Below are 15,497 nucleotides of genomic sequence, written 5' to 3' on the forward strand. Positions count from 1 at the left end.
AGTCATTCATAATTTTGCTTCATTTACACCATTTTTTTAGCTTTAAATTTTATTATCAAAACAATAATAAATTTTCATGTAATCACAATGATTTTTGGCACCAAAATTACATCTTTCGGCATAATTATGTGACGCATTTTAGTTAAATGGTATAAGCTCGACACTTTACACAAACCTTAATATTTTTCAGAAGAAAGTGTATACAATGAAACCATCTACTTTTGATACAAGGAGGTCACGATTATTGTTGACCGTTAAAACCTGGTGGTTGAAGATGCGTTATTCTTTAGGCACAATGTTCAAAACAAAAATTTTCAAATATTGTGATACACTTTTATCTATTAGATTTTATGTTCAATGGGCGAAAAAGTGATTGTGATCTTCTTGTATAAAAAATAAATAGTCTCATAATATATGATCCTTTTTTCAAAAACATTACGATTTATTTTCAGGTACAGTATGGTCCTCCTTATTTAACTCTCTCTCTTTCACTTCATGATCCAATGGACACATGGGCTCGGTCTTTCAAGTTACTTTTTATTATAGACTTCTTATTTTTGTCATGGCCCATCATTCTATCCCCTTATAATAGGCCATTCATCTCTCTCTCCCTCCTTTCTCTCTCTAACCACAAACCCTCTTTCCCTCTATCTCTCTCCCCTTTTCTCTCTCTACCCACAAAGTCTCTTTCCCTCTCTCTCTCCCCCATAAACCCAAGTTATTGTTTATTTTACCTCTCTGTATAAATAACAACTTGATCTCATCTCAATTTTGATTACAACCAAAATTTCTAAATTTATCTCTCTACAATTCATAACCTAAAAGTTAGATATCTGGATTCCTAACTCTTCCTTTCTCTCTCTACAATTCAAGACCTCAAAATTGGATTTCTAGATTCCTGTGTCTTCCCTCTATATCTTTAGGCTACAGCCTCAAAATTATATTTGACTTGAAGCATAGGTGATTATAGGGTTTAGTGCTCTTCGAGAAAAATTTATTTCAGAGGGTTTTTATTTTCGAGCTTTAAAGCTTGAGTTTGTAGGGTTAGGGTTTCTCTCTCCTCCAACTCCGAGAACTGTTTTTGGGACTCTGATTTTCGATCATCGATGACCTTAAATTTGAGACACAAGCAAACATCCATTAACAGGGACAGAAAGCTCGGATCCCAAACCCTAAATCGATGATTTGTTTCTTTTACATGGACACAATATAATGCGGTTCACGCTAGGGCAAAGGAAACCCTAACATCTGATCGATTTTGGGGTTTTTCTCTTACTAATCTGGAGCCTAGCTTAAATAATGCAAGATTCACATTTAAAGGCAACCAATCTAGGTTTCTGTTATTCTTCGATTTGATGAACTGGATCTGTAAAAAGTGTGCACAAAAGGAATAGGTTTTTTGATTTCTAGGGTTTAGAATGTTCAAATCGGCTGTGTACCATGGGGATTCCCTTTTGGGGGAAGCGGAGGTTTATCCAGAGAGAGAATATCTCAATTTGGAAACCATTACAAAGGAAATACGGATCTCTCACCTTTCACTTCCTAGTGAGAGATGCCCACCCTTAGCAGTTCTTCACACCATTGCTTCATGTGGAGTCTGCTTCAAATTGGAGTTCAAATCTCAATCAGGAGAATCGCCACTCTTCTCTCTCTACAATACTTGCCTCAAAGATAATAAGGTATCCCACCACATACCTGAGTCCTATGGAAAAGGGGCACCTTTATATACTCAGGGTTTTGATTATCTGAAAAAATGATGTTTCATTGATCACTCATTCAGACATGGCAAAAAGAAGAGGGAGTTGGAAAATTGTCCACTTTTAGTGGTTGTTTTTGTAATTAAACTCTACTTCGGAGCTCATCTGGATACACAGCCTCTGTGGGAAAGTTTATGGATCCATTTTGCTTTAAATTTTTCTGTATTTTGATGGAATTTTCATGAAAAAATCATCCAAGACTGCAAAATTCCTAGTTTTCTTTTAGATTAGTATTTGGGTGGACAAAGGGGCCTGTGTGAACTCAACCATCATGGCAGTACGCTGCTCATGAATGCTTAAAATTGGAATTTTGAAAGGATCGAGTCTTGCAAGCCCAACCTATTATTTAGCTCATTCATATCAAAGTTTGATTTTGTTTTGAAAAAGATACATTGGAGATGTTTCTTGTGCTTTTATAAAAGCAATTGCTTGAATTTTTTGCAAAATTTGAGCATATACTGCAGCTGTGTTTTTCTCCCTTTTCAAGTGTGGCATCACTGTGAAAAAATAGCGACTTCATGTCTTTCTCTGTTTTTTTAAAGTAAGGATTGGGGTTTTGATTATGTTTTTTGTGTTCATTTTATCATTCTTTGATGGATAATGACATATACCTATTCTATTTATTTTTTTTTAATGCACAGACGGCAGTTATGCCCCTAGGAGCAGAGGAGCTGCATTTGGTGGCTATGGCCTCTAAAAACAAGTTCGAGCTGTTCTCATGTTTTTGGGGTTTTCGCATTTCATTGGGTCTATACAATTCTTGTCTAGCAATGCTTAATTTAAGATGCCTCAGCATTGTATTTGATCTAGACGAGACCCTTATAGTTGCCAACACAATGCGATCTTTTGAAGATCGAATTGATGCTCTCCAGCGTAAGATTAGTAGCGAGCCTGATCCTCAGAGGGTCTCTGGCATGTTGGCCGAGGTCAAGAGGTATCAAGATGATAAAACTATATTGAAACAATATGTGGAGAGTGATCAGGTTGTTGAGAATGGGAAAGTCTTCAAACTGCAAAATGAAATTGTTCCTCCATTGTCAGACAGTCATCAAGCTATTGTTCGCCCACTGATAAGGTTACAAGAGAGGAACATCATATTGACTCGCATTAACCCAGTTGTAAGGATTCCTCGAACCTTATTTCTTTTCATTATTTTGTTGAGATAAGCAGGGATTCTCTATCTTTTTCTTTACCAGGTTAGCCTTTTAATAACTTGGCATATACCACACATGATTAGTCATATAATGCATAACTACTTGGCCATGTCACCATCAAGAAATATTTATGATGTCTTTCTCATGGATTGGTTATATCTACACTTTGGTACACCTTTGTTATGAATTGAATTATTGTATAATATTTTGGTTAATGGCTCAGCATGTAGGTATTGTTTGGAAAAAAAAAAAGCATTAAAGTCTATGGATATGGTCTTGGGGGTCCCTATTGGGCTCGCACTGCTTAGAAGTTGATATTTGTTGTTCAGGTGTTTATTATTCATGTTACCTATAAAATTCAATTTTTTTTAAAATTTTTCAAAAACAATAATCAGTGAAATGTATGTATATGACTCATCTTACGTGTTGACACTCCCGGGATGGATATCTATAAAAAAGAAGACACTCTTGGTATTCATTTCTGGATATCTCTCTTCTTGCTTGGGATTTTGGGCATATGCATTCGTCCTTCCAAGTGGTTTTTTTTTTCTTTTGATGGATATTGTAACTTTTACTAAAAGATAAAGTAAATGCTACCAATGGCACACACTTTGCGAAAGGATAGGCGGGGTTCATGGAGATGTCGAGTCAACATCTCAATGATCTGAGGCTCCCCACAATGGGCCCCTTAACACTCTCACTGTCAGTTAATGCATCTACTCTAGCAAAACTGTAGTCAGCAACTCCCTTATTAAAACATGATTTTTTCATTAAAACTTTGATTTTTTGAAATCTGTTGAAAACTACAAGTTGTTCAAAAGATCTTCAAAAAATCTTGTCTTGTTGGCAATATTGATTCAAAAGCACAGTTAATATTTTTCGAAAGAACTTTCTTAAGAACAACTACTTCCTCGTTTTCATGTCCTTCACAATTCAAACGTTGTTGAAACTTTGATTTTAAATATTTGAATTTTGGTTTTGAGACAAATTTACTAAAAGTGGGATAAAATCAAAGATCTTGAGAATGTCATCAAAAGTTTCACAAACATATTCTCATAGATACGTAGTCCAAAAATGGAACAAAAAAGTATTCTGCCCCTCTTCTCTATCTATAAAAACAGTCAGCAACATATTCCAAAAATAAAAAAAAATATTCTAAAAAAACTGTACTCCATAAAGATAGTAGCGTAGGGGAGTCACCCAATAAAAAATCTTCGTTTCCTCTACACCAAGCGTAAATAGAGTGGAAGACAGAGATGGAAGCCATAACTGAACATTCAGGTGGATGGGAAGTGGGGGTGTGGTTTGAACATTTGGTTTTGCTTACACAGATTGCTTGGCACAAATAAGGCTTTATAAATAAGTTTGATTGTAGTTCACCTTCTCTGGATTTTTTTTTCTCTCTATAGTGTCCAGCATACAACAATTTGATTTGGACCACTATATTTTTGGATTTTTGGGTTTTTGTTAACTGCAATTATATAATATGGGGCATTTGTTATATTTTATTTGCTAACAACAATCCTATACCTTGGGTTGTTGTTATTGTTACTTGTTAATGTGATTGTTGTGTTCAGTATTGTTTCTTGTTGCATTATATGTTCCCAATACAATCATTGTATATTTTGTGCTGTCACAGAGGAGAAAGCAAACCATGTTGTTGTGTTTAATGAGAATTTGGACAATAAATTTGTCAAGGACCCTAAATGCTACCAACTCTTTGCATGGAATTAACATTCAATGACTTCATTGTATCCTCGCATAAGTTATTGTGTGCTTCCTTTGTAAATTGTAAGTTTGTAACTTCACTTTAGATCATCTATTAGATATTCTATTTTGTCATCCCATTTTTTTGGGTATCGTAAAAAATATTCACAATTTTTTAACTTGCCTAAATTTTTGGTGATCCATGTTTTTACCCTGATCTTTGTCCATGTTTTAATTTGCTGATATATTATGACTCCTTAGTTTGGTAACCATGATAAAAACATTGTGGAAATGATGCATGTTCGATGTAGACAAGCGAAAAATCTTGTTCATAACGCACGTGAAATGCCACTGAACTTGAACCTATCTCGGCATGTATCTGATGACATGAAGGCAACTCCCTGAACCTCTCCCCAAAAAGACATAGTTTGCCATCCATAAGGAAGGCTCTCACCTCAATTATCAATAAATCACGCCTTCCAAGGGGATTGAAATAGGAATCTTAGCATCCTGCCCTTGTAGTTCATTAACATGTCTCCCACCCCACCAAAGCTCAGATTACTGCGAAAATGTTCAGTACAGAACACCAAATTTTTTTAAGGCTGGTATGAGTGCTATCTAATAATGTGTATTGGCATTGTCGGAGTGGTGTCTTAAAAATCCACATATGTGGTTCAGAGCATCATTTTAGGTGCCCTTCAGAACACAAATCAGTTTTGATGGACCCATAAAATACCCAACTTTTGTCAGTGGGATGAAACTTGAAAATACCAGTTTTCAGCCCATTTGCAAAAAAAATCCTTTGTGTGTCTGCCAATAACTTCAGGATGGAAATGCATGTGGCCTTTTAAGCCAGCACTTAGCCTCCTGACACATACTGTTGATGGGGACAAATATGACTATTTTATCCCCCGTTATTTCATTGAATGATTTTTGCAAAATAGTCATTTTCTCCACCCATAGCACAATTTAGGAATTATAGAACAATAGGATGTAGGTGAACTAGTCACTTTTAAATGATTTTTAAATGATTTTATGGCACATGTGGTGTATGGATAACTGCTGACATAATAATGAGATTTTTAAATGGCAATTGGTTAATACTAAAGAGTAAACACTCCCTTATTTTCAAATATTGAATACTCTAGTTGGTATTTTTACTAGAAGAATCAGCGGTGTAAAAATGTAAAACGTCATGAAAATAGAGAAATTACCATGCAGAATAAGTTATAGAGCTCAGAAGCTTAGATTTTTCAAAGAAAGTTGGCATCTTAATAACAAACTTTTTCTTGGATCCATTATTAGTGTAATCTCGTGTTTGGTATGTAGATAAATTGGCTTTGGTCTTTGGCTGGTTGGTAGTAGTATTGACAAACTGCAATACAACATTTCAGGTTCAAATCCCTCCATTGATGTATCCAAATAAAGAATGTATGACGGATTTTTTTCTTGTTGACAAGTATATGGCCTATGGATGAGGTCCCCTCGTGTGTGTTGTTTGCGGATGACATAGTTTTGATTGATGAGATTAGATACAGCGTCAATAGAAGTTAAAATTTTAGAGGAATGCTTTAGAATCTAAATGTTTTATATTATATGGAATGCAAGTTTAGTAATAATAAGAGTAGAAACGAGGAATTAGTTAAAATTGATGGCTAAGAAGTACCAAAAAGAGATTAATTTTGATATCTACAGTCAATAATCCTTGAGAATGGATGGTTCACCCTTCACAATTCTCCCTCCTACCTCTTTCACTTCTATCTACCTTTTCGCTTCTATCTCCTTCTCGTAACTCACTCTCTCCATGGTTTCCTAATGTGGCTCCACACCCTTCAATCCAAAAGGCTTCCCTCTCTTCTATTCACTCTCCCTAACCCGCCCACTCTCTACTTCATCTTCTGACCTTTCTCCTTCATCACGCTTCCACCCTTCCTTTCTCACCTCACCCCTTCTCTACTTCTCTTTCTTTTACTCTCTTCCCACCTATATCTATTTTGCAGGGCCCCTTTGGACAGTCAGAGTTTTGACTGGCACAAGTAGTTCTTCTTGCAGCCATGGCATTATTTTTTCACCACCCCTCTTCTTCTTCAAATCCAAGGACAGCTGTATTATGAGCACCTGATATGTGGGCTTATGTTGCACCACATCTTGTGGTAATTCTTCGTGTGTGTAGTTTTTTTTTGCCCCTTTTGCGCCTCTTTCCTTCCCCTAACTACTTTGGTTTTATGTTGTATTATGAGCACCTAACCTGTGGGATGCCTTTTTACTTCTTCTTGTGGTTTTTGTATTATTTCTTTTTATATTTATAAAGTTAACTTTTTCCTCAAAATAAAAAATAAAAAAAATCTGAGAATGGAGAGATTGAGGAAGATGTCACGCATAGAATTAGATTTGGGTGAACGAAGTGGAGATGTGCTTCTGGAGTCTTATATGATCGTCGCATGCCAATGAAACTGAAGGGGAAGTTCCATAGGACGACTGTGATGCCAATGAAACAGGATGTTGAGCGGTCAAGAAGCAACATATTCATAGAATGAGTGTAGCTAAGATGAGTATGTTGACATGAATGAGTGGCAAGACAAGAAAGGATATAATTTAAAGTGAATACATCTGAGGGAACTTAGGCGTGGCTCCAATAGGTGATAAGATGATGGAAAGTGGACTTATGTGGTCTGGTCATGTGCAACGTTGGTCTGGAACGACATCGGTTAAGAGGAGCAATTTGGTTCAAGTGGAAGGTTCTAAAAGGGCAAAAGGGAAGGCCCAAAAGGACATTGATCGAAGTAGCAAGAAAAGTTATTGGAACTTGTGGTCTGACTGAGGGTATGACCCTTGATAGAGCAGAATGGTGAGACAAGATTCGTGTAGCCGATAGATAAGGCTTAGATGATGATGATGATAATCCTTTTGGAATGCTTGTTGACATTCTTGATTTGCCATGTTCTCTATTTTATTTAATCTTTCTTTTCTTGGTTGTCTTAATAGTTTGTGTTTAATCTGGTTTGAATATGAAATAATAAAATAGTTAAACTTACTAAGTCATATCCTACATCAATGTTTCTAACAATTTACTTTCACTTTTAAGTTTGCAGTGTCAATTAATTTTGATGCCTTATATTTGTTTTAATCCCATCACTGTAGAAGATCTGATTTCAATCTGTCTTTAGGGTTATAACTTATAAAAGGAGTATCCTTTTTTTATGTATTTCGAGTTCTGTTTTTCCTGTGTCTGTTGGGTGACGAACACAATGTTTGGGTCTGATTATTGTAGGTTATGATTGAATTTAGTCTTGAGTTTTGCTTTGCCATGATTGGTATTTGATGTCCTTTCTTCTAACAATCTTTAAGGGGAAAGTAGGTTATTATCTCTTTATTAGCTTGAGGATTTTTTGGATGGCAGCCTATGACTTTTATTATTTCCAGATACGCGACACGAGTGTTCTTGTCAGGATGAGGCCTGCATGGGAGGACTTACGGAGTTACTTGACTGCAAAAGGTCGCAAACGTTTTGAGGTTTATGTTTGTACGATGGCAGAAAGGGATTATGCATTGGAGATGTGGAGGCTTCTGGATCCAGAAGCAAACTTGATAAACCCAAGACAACTTTTGGATCGTATCGTATGTGTTAAGTCAGGTAGGATGCCTTTAAAATTGCACTTCCTTTACTTGATGTGCCTGTGAACAATTTGAAAATTTTATTTGATTTTTGAATTTGCTCACGAGACAATGTTATGGATCATTGGTTTGTACTCATGCTATTTTATTAGCACCCACATTGAAAGAACTATTATCGTGTTCCTGTTTTTTTCCTTTTTTTTTTGTTTTTTGTTTTTTGATTGGTGTTGCTGCTACTTGAAATTCAATATTTTTTAGTGGACCTTGGGTTTCTACGATATGCGATTTTCTTTTTTCTTTAAGTTCCTCTGTTATAGTTACTTCACTGTTTGTGCTGATATGAAGGCCCTTGGACAGGATCAAGGAAGTCTTTGCTCACTGTTTTTCAAGATGGTATTTGCCATCCTAAAATGGCAATGGTGATCGATGATCGTTTGAAGGTGTGGGATGATAAAGATCAACCTCGAGTGCATGTTGTTCCGCCATATGCTCCATACTATGCTCCTCAGGCAGAGGTATTACTGATCATTTCAAACTAACTGTCTGCAATGGACTCATGTTTTCTGTGATTAATTTTCTCCAAGATGGACTTAAACTTGCTTTATCCTTATTTAATAGGTAAATAATGCTGTTCCAGTCTTGTATGTTGCAAGGAATGTTGCATGCAATGTCAGAAGTGGTTTCTTCAAGTAAGTTGAAGGGTATCCTTTTTCTGGTTTTATGCTGATGTTTTTAGCTTGTCAGTTGCATAGGTGAAACCATGATTGAAAAATTCAAATAGCTCAATTTGACTCTGGCAAGTGTTACCATCAGATTGTTTCGTGAATTTTAGTTTCCTTCGATAATCACTTTCCAAGTTTTACTAAGTATCTGATTGGTTTTGACCAAGTGTTTGAAACTGAAAACTTGGCTAAGTTTCTTCAAGTTTCGAGTTTTTCCTAGTTCTTTGTATTTATATGCATGTAAGTTTTTGCTATCCCTTTGATTTGGTTTGATGTTTTAAGGTGCTTATGGAAATGTACATAAGATGCTATAGGTAGAAGCAACCCTCTCCCTCACTAATCTACCTTTTATGTGAATTTCCTCTCTCTCTGTCACCCCCTCCTTAAATCTTACCCAAACCCTATGATTCCCACCTCTCTCTCACCATCTTATCTTTCCGAAATCCTGCACTCCTCATAGTCTTTCCTGAATACCTGATGTTTCCTGGATATAGTCTTATTTGTGGATAATGAATTATGATTTCTATGTATCCATCCATCCATTCTTTCATAAATGTTTATACAAAGAACATAAGTTCAAGTGAAATTTAATAGGGGGGAAAAAAAACATAGAACGGCGACAGCATGCTACCTTCTCCTTCTCAAATTGAATTATAGCCATGGTTCAAGATGACTTCATAAGGTCCAACTTTTCCTCATTTTCACCTTTTTTTTTCTTTTAAACAATGGGGACACTATATTATAGTATAAATATAACTAAAAAACCCCACAAGTTGGGGTGTTAGCAGTCGACAGACTGGGTGGAACATCAATTTTTTGTTTATCAAAATAGAAAAGATCTCCTAGACGGCCACTTGACTAGTTTAAACTGTCATCTCCTATGCTTCTGAACACTTTATATTGCGTTTACAGTATATGGATCTTAAATTTCATGGCGGTGGTTTTGATTTTGTAGGGATTTTGACGATGTTTTGTTGAAAAGAATTCCTGATGTTTTCTACGAAGATGATATTTCGTGTCTGCCATCTGCTCCTGATTCAAGCAATTATTTGCTGTCAGAGGTAACTTATGATGAGCTATGAGCTTTCAAGTTTCAACAATCTCTAATATTCAGGAGTTTTCTTTTTTGATAAACGTTAACGGGTGTAAGTTGAACACTTCTGATTCCTGTATTTACTATTTGTTCTTGAGTCACTTTTCAGGATGATTCTTCTGTCTTAAATGGAAATAAAGACCTTCCTATCCCAGAAGGCATGGTAGATTCCGAGGTTGAGCGGAGATTGAAGGTTACTCATTTTATTTATTGCAGTAATAGATGAAATTTTGGCATATTAACTTGTTTTCCATAATGTTCCCTCCTACAGGTTCCAAAATGATGGTGCTCCTTCAAAATATCCAGAGTCAGGCTTAGCTGCTTTTAGTTTGTAGATTTACAGCAACTCTTTTATTTAATGTTTTCCATTTTCTTGCTGCAGGATGCTAATTTTGCCATGCAAGCCATGCCTACTTCTACATCGAATAATAACTTTGAAAGGAGGCCGACAATGTCTCTCCAGCATGTTGCTTCTACCTCTAACATGATTTCACAATCACCTTGTCAAGGACCCATGTCTTTGAATAATAAGCAGTATAATCATGCTGTACCATCCCTTAAGCCCTCGGGTCACATTTGTTCTTCAGATTCTACCTTGCAGTGCTCCCCTGGTAGAGAAGAAGGAGAGGTTCCTGAGTCTGAATTAGATCCTGATACAAGGAGAAGACTTCTCATCTTGCAACATGGTCAAGACACTAGGGAACATGGTACAATTGATCCTCCTCCTCCTCCTTTCCCTTTGAGACCAGCTCTTCAGATTGCTGTGCCTCCGGCACAATCACATGGCCCCTGGTTTCCTGTGGAGGAAGAGATGAGTCCGAGACAGCTGAGTCATCCTCTCAGAGAATTCCCATTGGAACCAGAAGCTGTTCAATTTGATCGGCATCGAGCTCGTCCTTTTTTTCATGGTGTGGATGGCTCAATTCCTGCTGATAGAGTATTTAATGAAGCCCAAAGATTGTCTAAGGAGGTAAAATTTACTTGAACTTTTGTTTATGGAAAAGGTTGTATAATCTAGTGATTAAAAGCGTGGACGGGAGACTTGCCAGGGTCCTGAGCCCCCGATTAACTGACTTGGCCGAGTTAGCGGTCTGACTAGGCCAAATCTCTAGTAAATACATGGGGGAACCAGGATTTGGTAAGATTCATCTGAGTTTTGGTGTTGTCATCCGGACCTGGCACCCCGTTGGGTCAGGATGACTCGTGCGAGTCCGATCATTAGTCAACAGTTTCTGAATCCCTGGTATAAGCCAATGAACTATGGTATACTTTATTCTCCATTGGAGCCAATACCATCCAATGAAATGCTGTATGATGATGCGGAGGGGGTGGGGTCCATCAGAACATGGGATGATACCATTGGTGTCTTCTCTTTCACCATCCATCATTTCATTGGATGGTGACCATAATTGAAAATTATGCGGTGGTTCAACACAGTGCTTCCCTAGAAAATCAAAATCGAAAATGTATAGGACTTAGTGACTCACCACCTGAATCGACTTGATTAAGTCATTTCCCAGGAGGCTTCTGAGAAAAAGCCTAGCCTTGCAGGTTTTGGTTAAAAGCTGGTCGCGAGTCAACATGGATTGTTTGACTCGGCTGGGTTTATACTTTATAACATAGTTTATTTCTCTAGATTTTTGGTTTCGGTCTTTGATCCACCTGATTGACATGTTAATGTGCCTAAGTGATTTAACCCGATTCAATGGTTGATCAAGTCTGAGTTAGAGTTTTCGTACTGACAGTGATGACTTTCATTGGCTATGATATGCCATCGTTCATTGAATATAGTATGGTTGGCCTTTGTTTTATTTTTATGTGATTACTAGTTTTTGTGATTATGCAAAATAAATTTACTTTGGTATGTATAGGTTCAATACCGAGATGACCGTTTACATCAAAACCTCCCGAAAACAAGTTATTCTTCCTTCCCAGGTACTCTTTTGTAGATATAATATTGCAACAGTAACAGTGAGGTCATAATTGAACCAAGCAGATGAGTAGATATATGCTGATAGGCTTTAAGATGTTGCATTTAATTTTTATGGGTTATTAAATGTTTTTTTCATATTATTACAGATCTTGTAATTATATTGCTTGCTTTTGGTTCAAGTAACCTATTGTCAGACCTTTTTCTTGGATTTGAGATGGATAATGTTCCTTTTTTTTTTGAGAACTTAACTATGTGGAATGTGCTGTTGGAAGTTGTTAAGAATGTTGTGAATGTTGGAATGTGTTTGGGGGAGGGGGGGGGGGAAGGGGTTGTGAGCTGGTCTTAGCTGAGGAATATTTATGAAGGTATCAAAAACTTTGTATTCATGGGGGTCTGAGTAGACTGAGTGTAAGGCTTGAGACTCAACTCTCAATTTGACTTGCCACAGGACTCTGGTAAGTCTCGAGCCACTCAAAACTTTGTTATTAGTTGAAAGATGGGAAGCTTATCGCAATCTACAATTTATCATGGATACAGGATGTATCTATAAGCTTTTTTTTTTTTTTTTCGGGTGAGTGATGTATCTATAAGCTTACACTCATTTTATACTTGGTCTCACAACTGTCAGTTCTCAATTTTTTTTCTCATGGCTGGGAATGTAGTTTCTGTATATGCTGTTGTTATACTGGACTGCCGTATTCTTTATTATTGGAAAATTTTTCTCATTCAAGTTTTATTCAGAAGTTGAGGAGATGCCTCCAGGTCAATCATCATCCAATACCCGGGATGTTCCTTTTGCTACTGGGCAAGTTCCTCCGCAATACTCCCCTACTCCTGTTGGAGTTCTGAAGGATATTGCAATTAAGTGTGGATCAAAGGTGCTCATGGTGTTTTAATATAGATTTGGTTCTCAAACTCATGAAATTGTACATTATCTTATTCTATTCTCATTTTTTGTGACCAATTTTACTGCATGAAGGTGGATTTCAGGTCAATGGTGGTTCCTACTACCGAGTTGCAATTCTCTGTTGAGGTTGGTTGGTCAATCACTTCGTACAATCTATCAAAACGTGTAATTAAGTAGTCAATGAAATTTTTGTTTGTTTGACCATAAAGTGACTTTTCTGGATTGAGTCTAGTTATTTACGCAGCTGTCAATGGCTTCTGTGATTTGAATGTCACTTGACAGAATTGTTCAATATGAGAGAGCCATACCAAGTAGTATAGATCCCGGATTACTACAATCCCTTTTGGAAAAGGTGGGTTAACTAACATAAGAAAGATGGAACCGAATGCCTCTTTAAAAGAAAGCTCTTCGCCAACCAAGCGAATGAAGTCAATCAAGTATGCTCCATCCAGGAAGACATTGTAAGGGGGCTATTTTCAGTTCCCTCGATAAAAACAGCACTACCTAACTTATAATAAGTCTATCTATCAATGTCTCGAAGAATTGCCAAAGCATTTGACTCTTCATTCTTTGCAAGGGTATTGGTCGATCAAATCCTAGTTTCTAATGTGTCTGTGTGCATGCGTGGGTGTGTAATATCTTTGGTTGCTTTTCAAAATAAAAACAACCCAATGGTGACAAATTTTTTATTCAAGCATTCCTCTTTGCAAAGCGCGGCTCATATGGTTTAATCATAAGTACATCATTTCTATCTTTGTTTTCCTTCAATTCATGGATTTACAGGTAATTAGGTAATAGCCTAATATCACTATTGGTTTGGTCCAGGTTTGGTTTGTTGGTGAGAAAATAGGGGAAGGCATTGGTAAAACGAGGAAGGAAGCTCAATTTAAAGCGTCAGAGGCTTCTATACGCACTTTGGCTAGTATGGATACCTCCCTTTTTTATTTCCACTGCTACTTTCAAATATTTTCAGAACCCCATGTATGCTTCCGTTTGTTTATTTATTTGTTTGATTATTTTATTGCTATATAGTAATATTATTAATTTCTCTTTTTCTTCTAGAAAAAAAAACGATGCATTTTGTCAATATTTACTGCTGCTGGTGTTTACAAGAAACATGATATTATCAGTGAACTGAAGATAGGATGATTCATTGTGATTGTGGCAATGAGTTATTTAACTGTGATGGTAGTTGGCAAGCAAGAAATCAGTTCTGAATGTTGGATGGAAAAGATGCATACATAATTGCATTTGGAATCTTTTATAGTTTTGAGAGATGAGTCCATTAAATTTTCCCAAGAAAAATATCTATTTCTTGGTTTTTATTCAAAAAATAAATAAAATCTATTTCTCGGTTTCAATGGGCTGGGCCTGGTGCACAAGTTTTGCGCATGCAAACACGCGTTAACTGCAGCAAAACGATATAATTATTATTTTCTCTTGATTGGTAATTATTAGTTACGAGTTATAGAAGCGAGTTTTTTGGAATCACGTTTTTTACCCAAGCAATAGAAAAACATTACATAATTTCAGGTCTGGTGATCATGTGATGTTCCTAATTTCAAAAATATGCAGATGACATAGTTTTGATTGATTAGACCAAAACGGCGTCAACACAAAGTTAGAACTTTGAAGGGATGCTCTAGAATCTAAAGGTTTTAAAATTAGCCGGACTACGACAAAGTATATGGAATGCAAGTTTAGTGATAATAGGAATAGAGACGTGGAAGTAGTTAAGATTGACGTCCAAAAAGTACCAAAAAGGCTGCACTTTCGATATCTTGGGTTGATAATACAGAAAAATAGAGAGATTGAGGAAGAAACTACACACAAAATTAAAGCTTGGTAGGCGAAGTGGAGATGTGTAAGTGGACTTCTATGTGATCGCCGCATTCCAATGAAGCTGAAGGGCAAGTTCTATAGGACAACTGTGAGACCAGTTTGCTCTATGGGGGTAGAATATTAGGTGGACAAAAAACATATACCTATAGAATGAGTGTAGCGGAGATGAGGATGTTGAGATGGATGAGTGGCAAGTCAAGAAGGGATAGAATTCGAGAAAATTTAGGTGTGACACCAATAGGCAATAAGATGAGAGAGAGTAGACTTAGGTGGGCTGGCCGGCCATGTGTGGCGTAGACCTAGTACAACGCCTGTTAGGAGGGGCGGGTTATTTCAAGTAGAAGGCTCAAAAAGGGCAAGGGATATCCCCAAAAGGACGTGGTTGGAAGTAATCCGAAAAGATATGGGGACTTATGGGCTCACTGAGAGTATGACCCTTAATAAAGCAAAATAGCGAACTAGGATTCGTGTAGGAAAAGGCTATGATAATGATTATGATTTAAAAAAATAAAAATAAACTGTTGCTTATTTTTTTTTTTTAAAAAAAAAGAAAAAGAAAAAGAAAAAGGGAGTTCCCACAGCAAGAACTAAAATTGCCTAAAAATTCCAAAGTAGGTGATTATTATGCTTAGGAATCCCTAGTTCTCACATTTTTCTAGGAGTTTACTTGTCCCTCACATTTTAGTTCCCATAGTGTAGATTCTAGATACGATGTAGAAACGTTTTTGAAAGGCCCAAATGGCTGCGTTATTGACACTGAATTGAAC

At 36.7% G+C, this 15,497-nt stretch overlaps 1 protein-coding gene across 2 annotated transcripts in view; it reads left to right on the top strand.

The window, feature by feature from the left end:
- The window catches only part of LOC18423151 (RNA polymerase II C-terminal domain phosphatase-like 1), a 21,869-nt gene continuing 6,372 nt past the window's right edge, over positions 1-15,497 (top strand). The window contains exons 1-12 of one of the 2 annotated variants that reach the window (XM_020669053.2): positions 1-1,679; positions 2,399-2,875; positions 8,042-8,252; positions 8,591-8,748; positions 8,852-8,922; positions 9,911-10,016; positions 10,158-10,241; positions 10,431-11,018; positions 11,920-11,983; positions 12,723-12,859; positions 12,961-13,014; positions 13,714-13,810. In XM_020669053.2, coding sequence (XP_020524712.1) covers positions 1,419-1,679; positions 2,399-2,875; positions 8,042-8,252; positions 8,591-8,748; positions 8,852-8,922; positions 9,911-10,016; positions 10,158-10,241; positions 10,431-11,018; positions 11,920-11,983; positions 12,723-12,859; positions 12,961-13,014; positions 13,714-13,810 — 2,308 coding nt within the window. In that variant the 5' untranslated portion in view covers positions 1-1,418. The remainder of the gene's footprint in view (positions 1,680-2,398; positions 2,876-8,041; positions 8,253-8,590; positions 8,749-8,851; positions 8,923-9,910; positions 10,017-10,157; positions 10,242-10,430; positions 11,019-11,919; positions 11,984-12,722; positions 12,860-12,960; positions 13,015-13,713; positions 13,811-15,497) is intronic. The other variant, XM_088871613.1, reaches the window with a different exon arrangement.

This window comes from Amborella trichopoda, chromosome 7 (assembly GCF_054954075.1).
Source record: "Amborella trichopoda isolate Santa Cruz 75 chromosome 7, AtrichopodaSantaCruz75HAP2 v2.0, whole genome shotgun sequence".
NCBI lineage: Eukaryota > Viridiplantae > Streptophyta > Magnoliopsida > Amborellales > Amborellaceae > Amborella > Amborella trichopoda.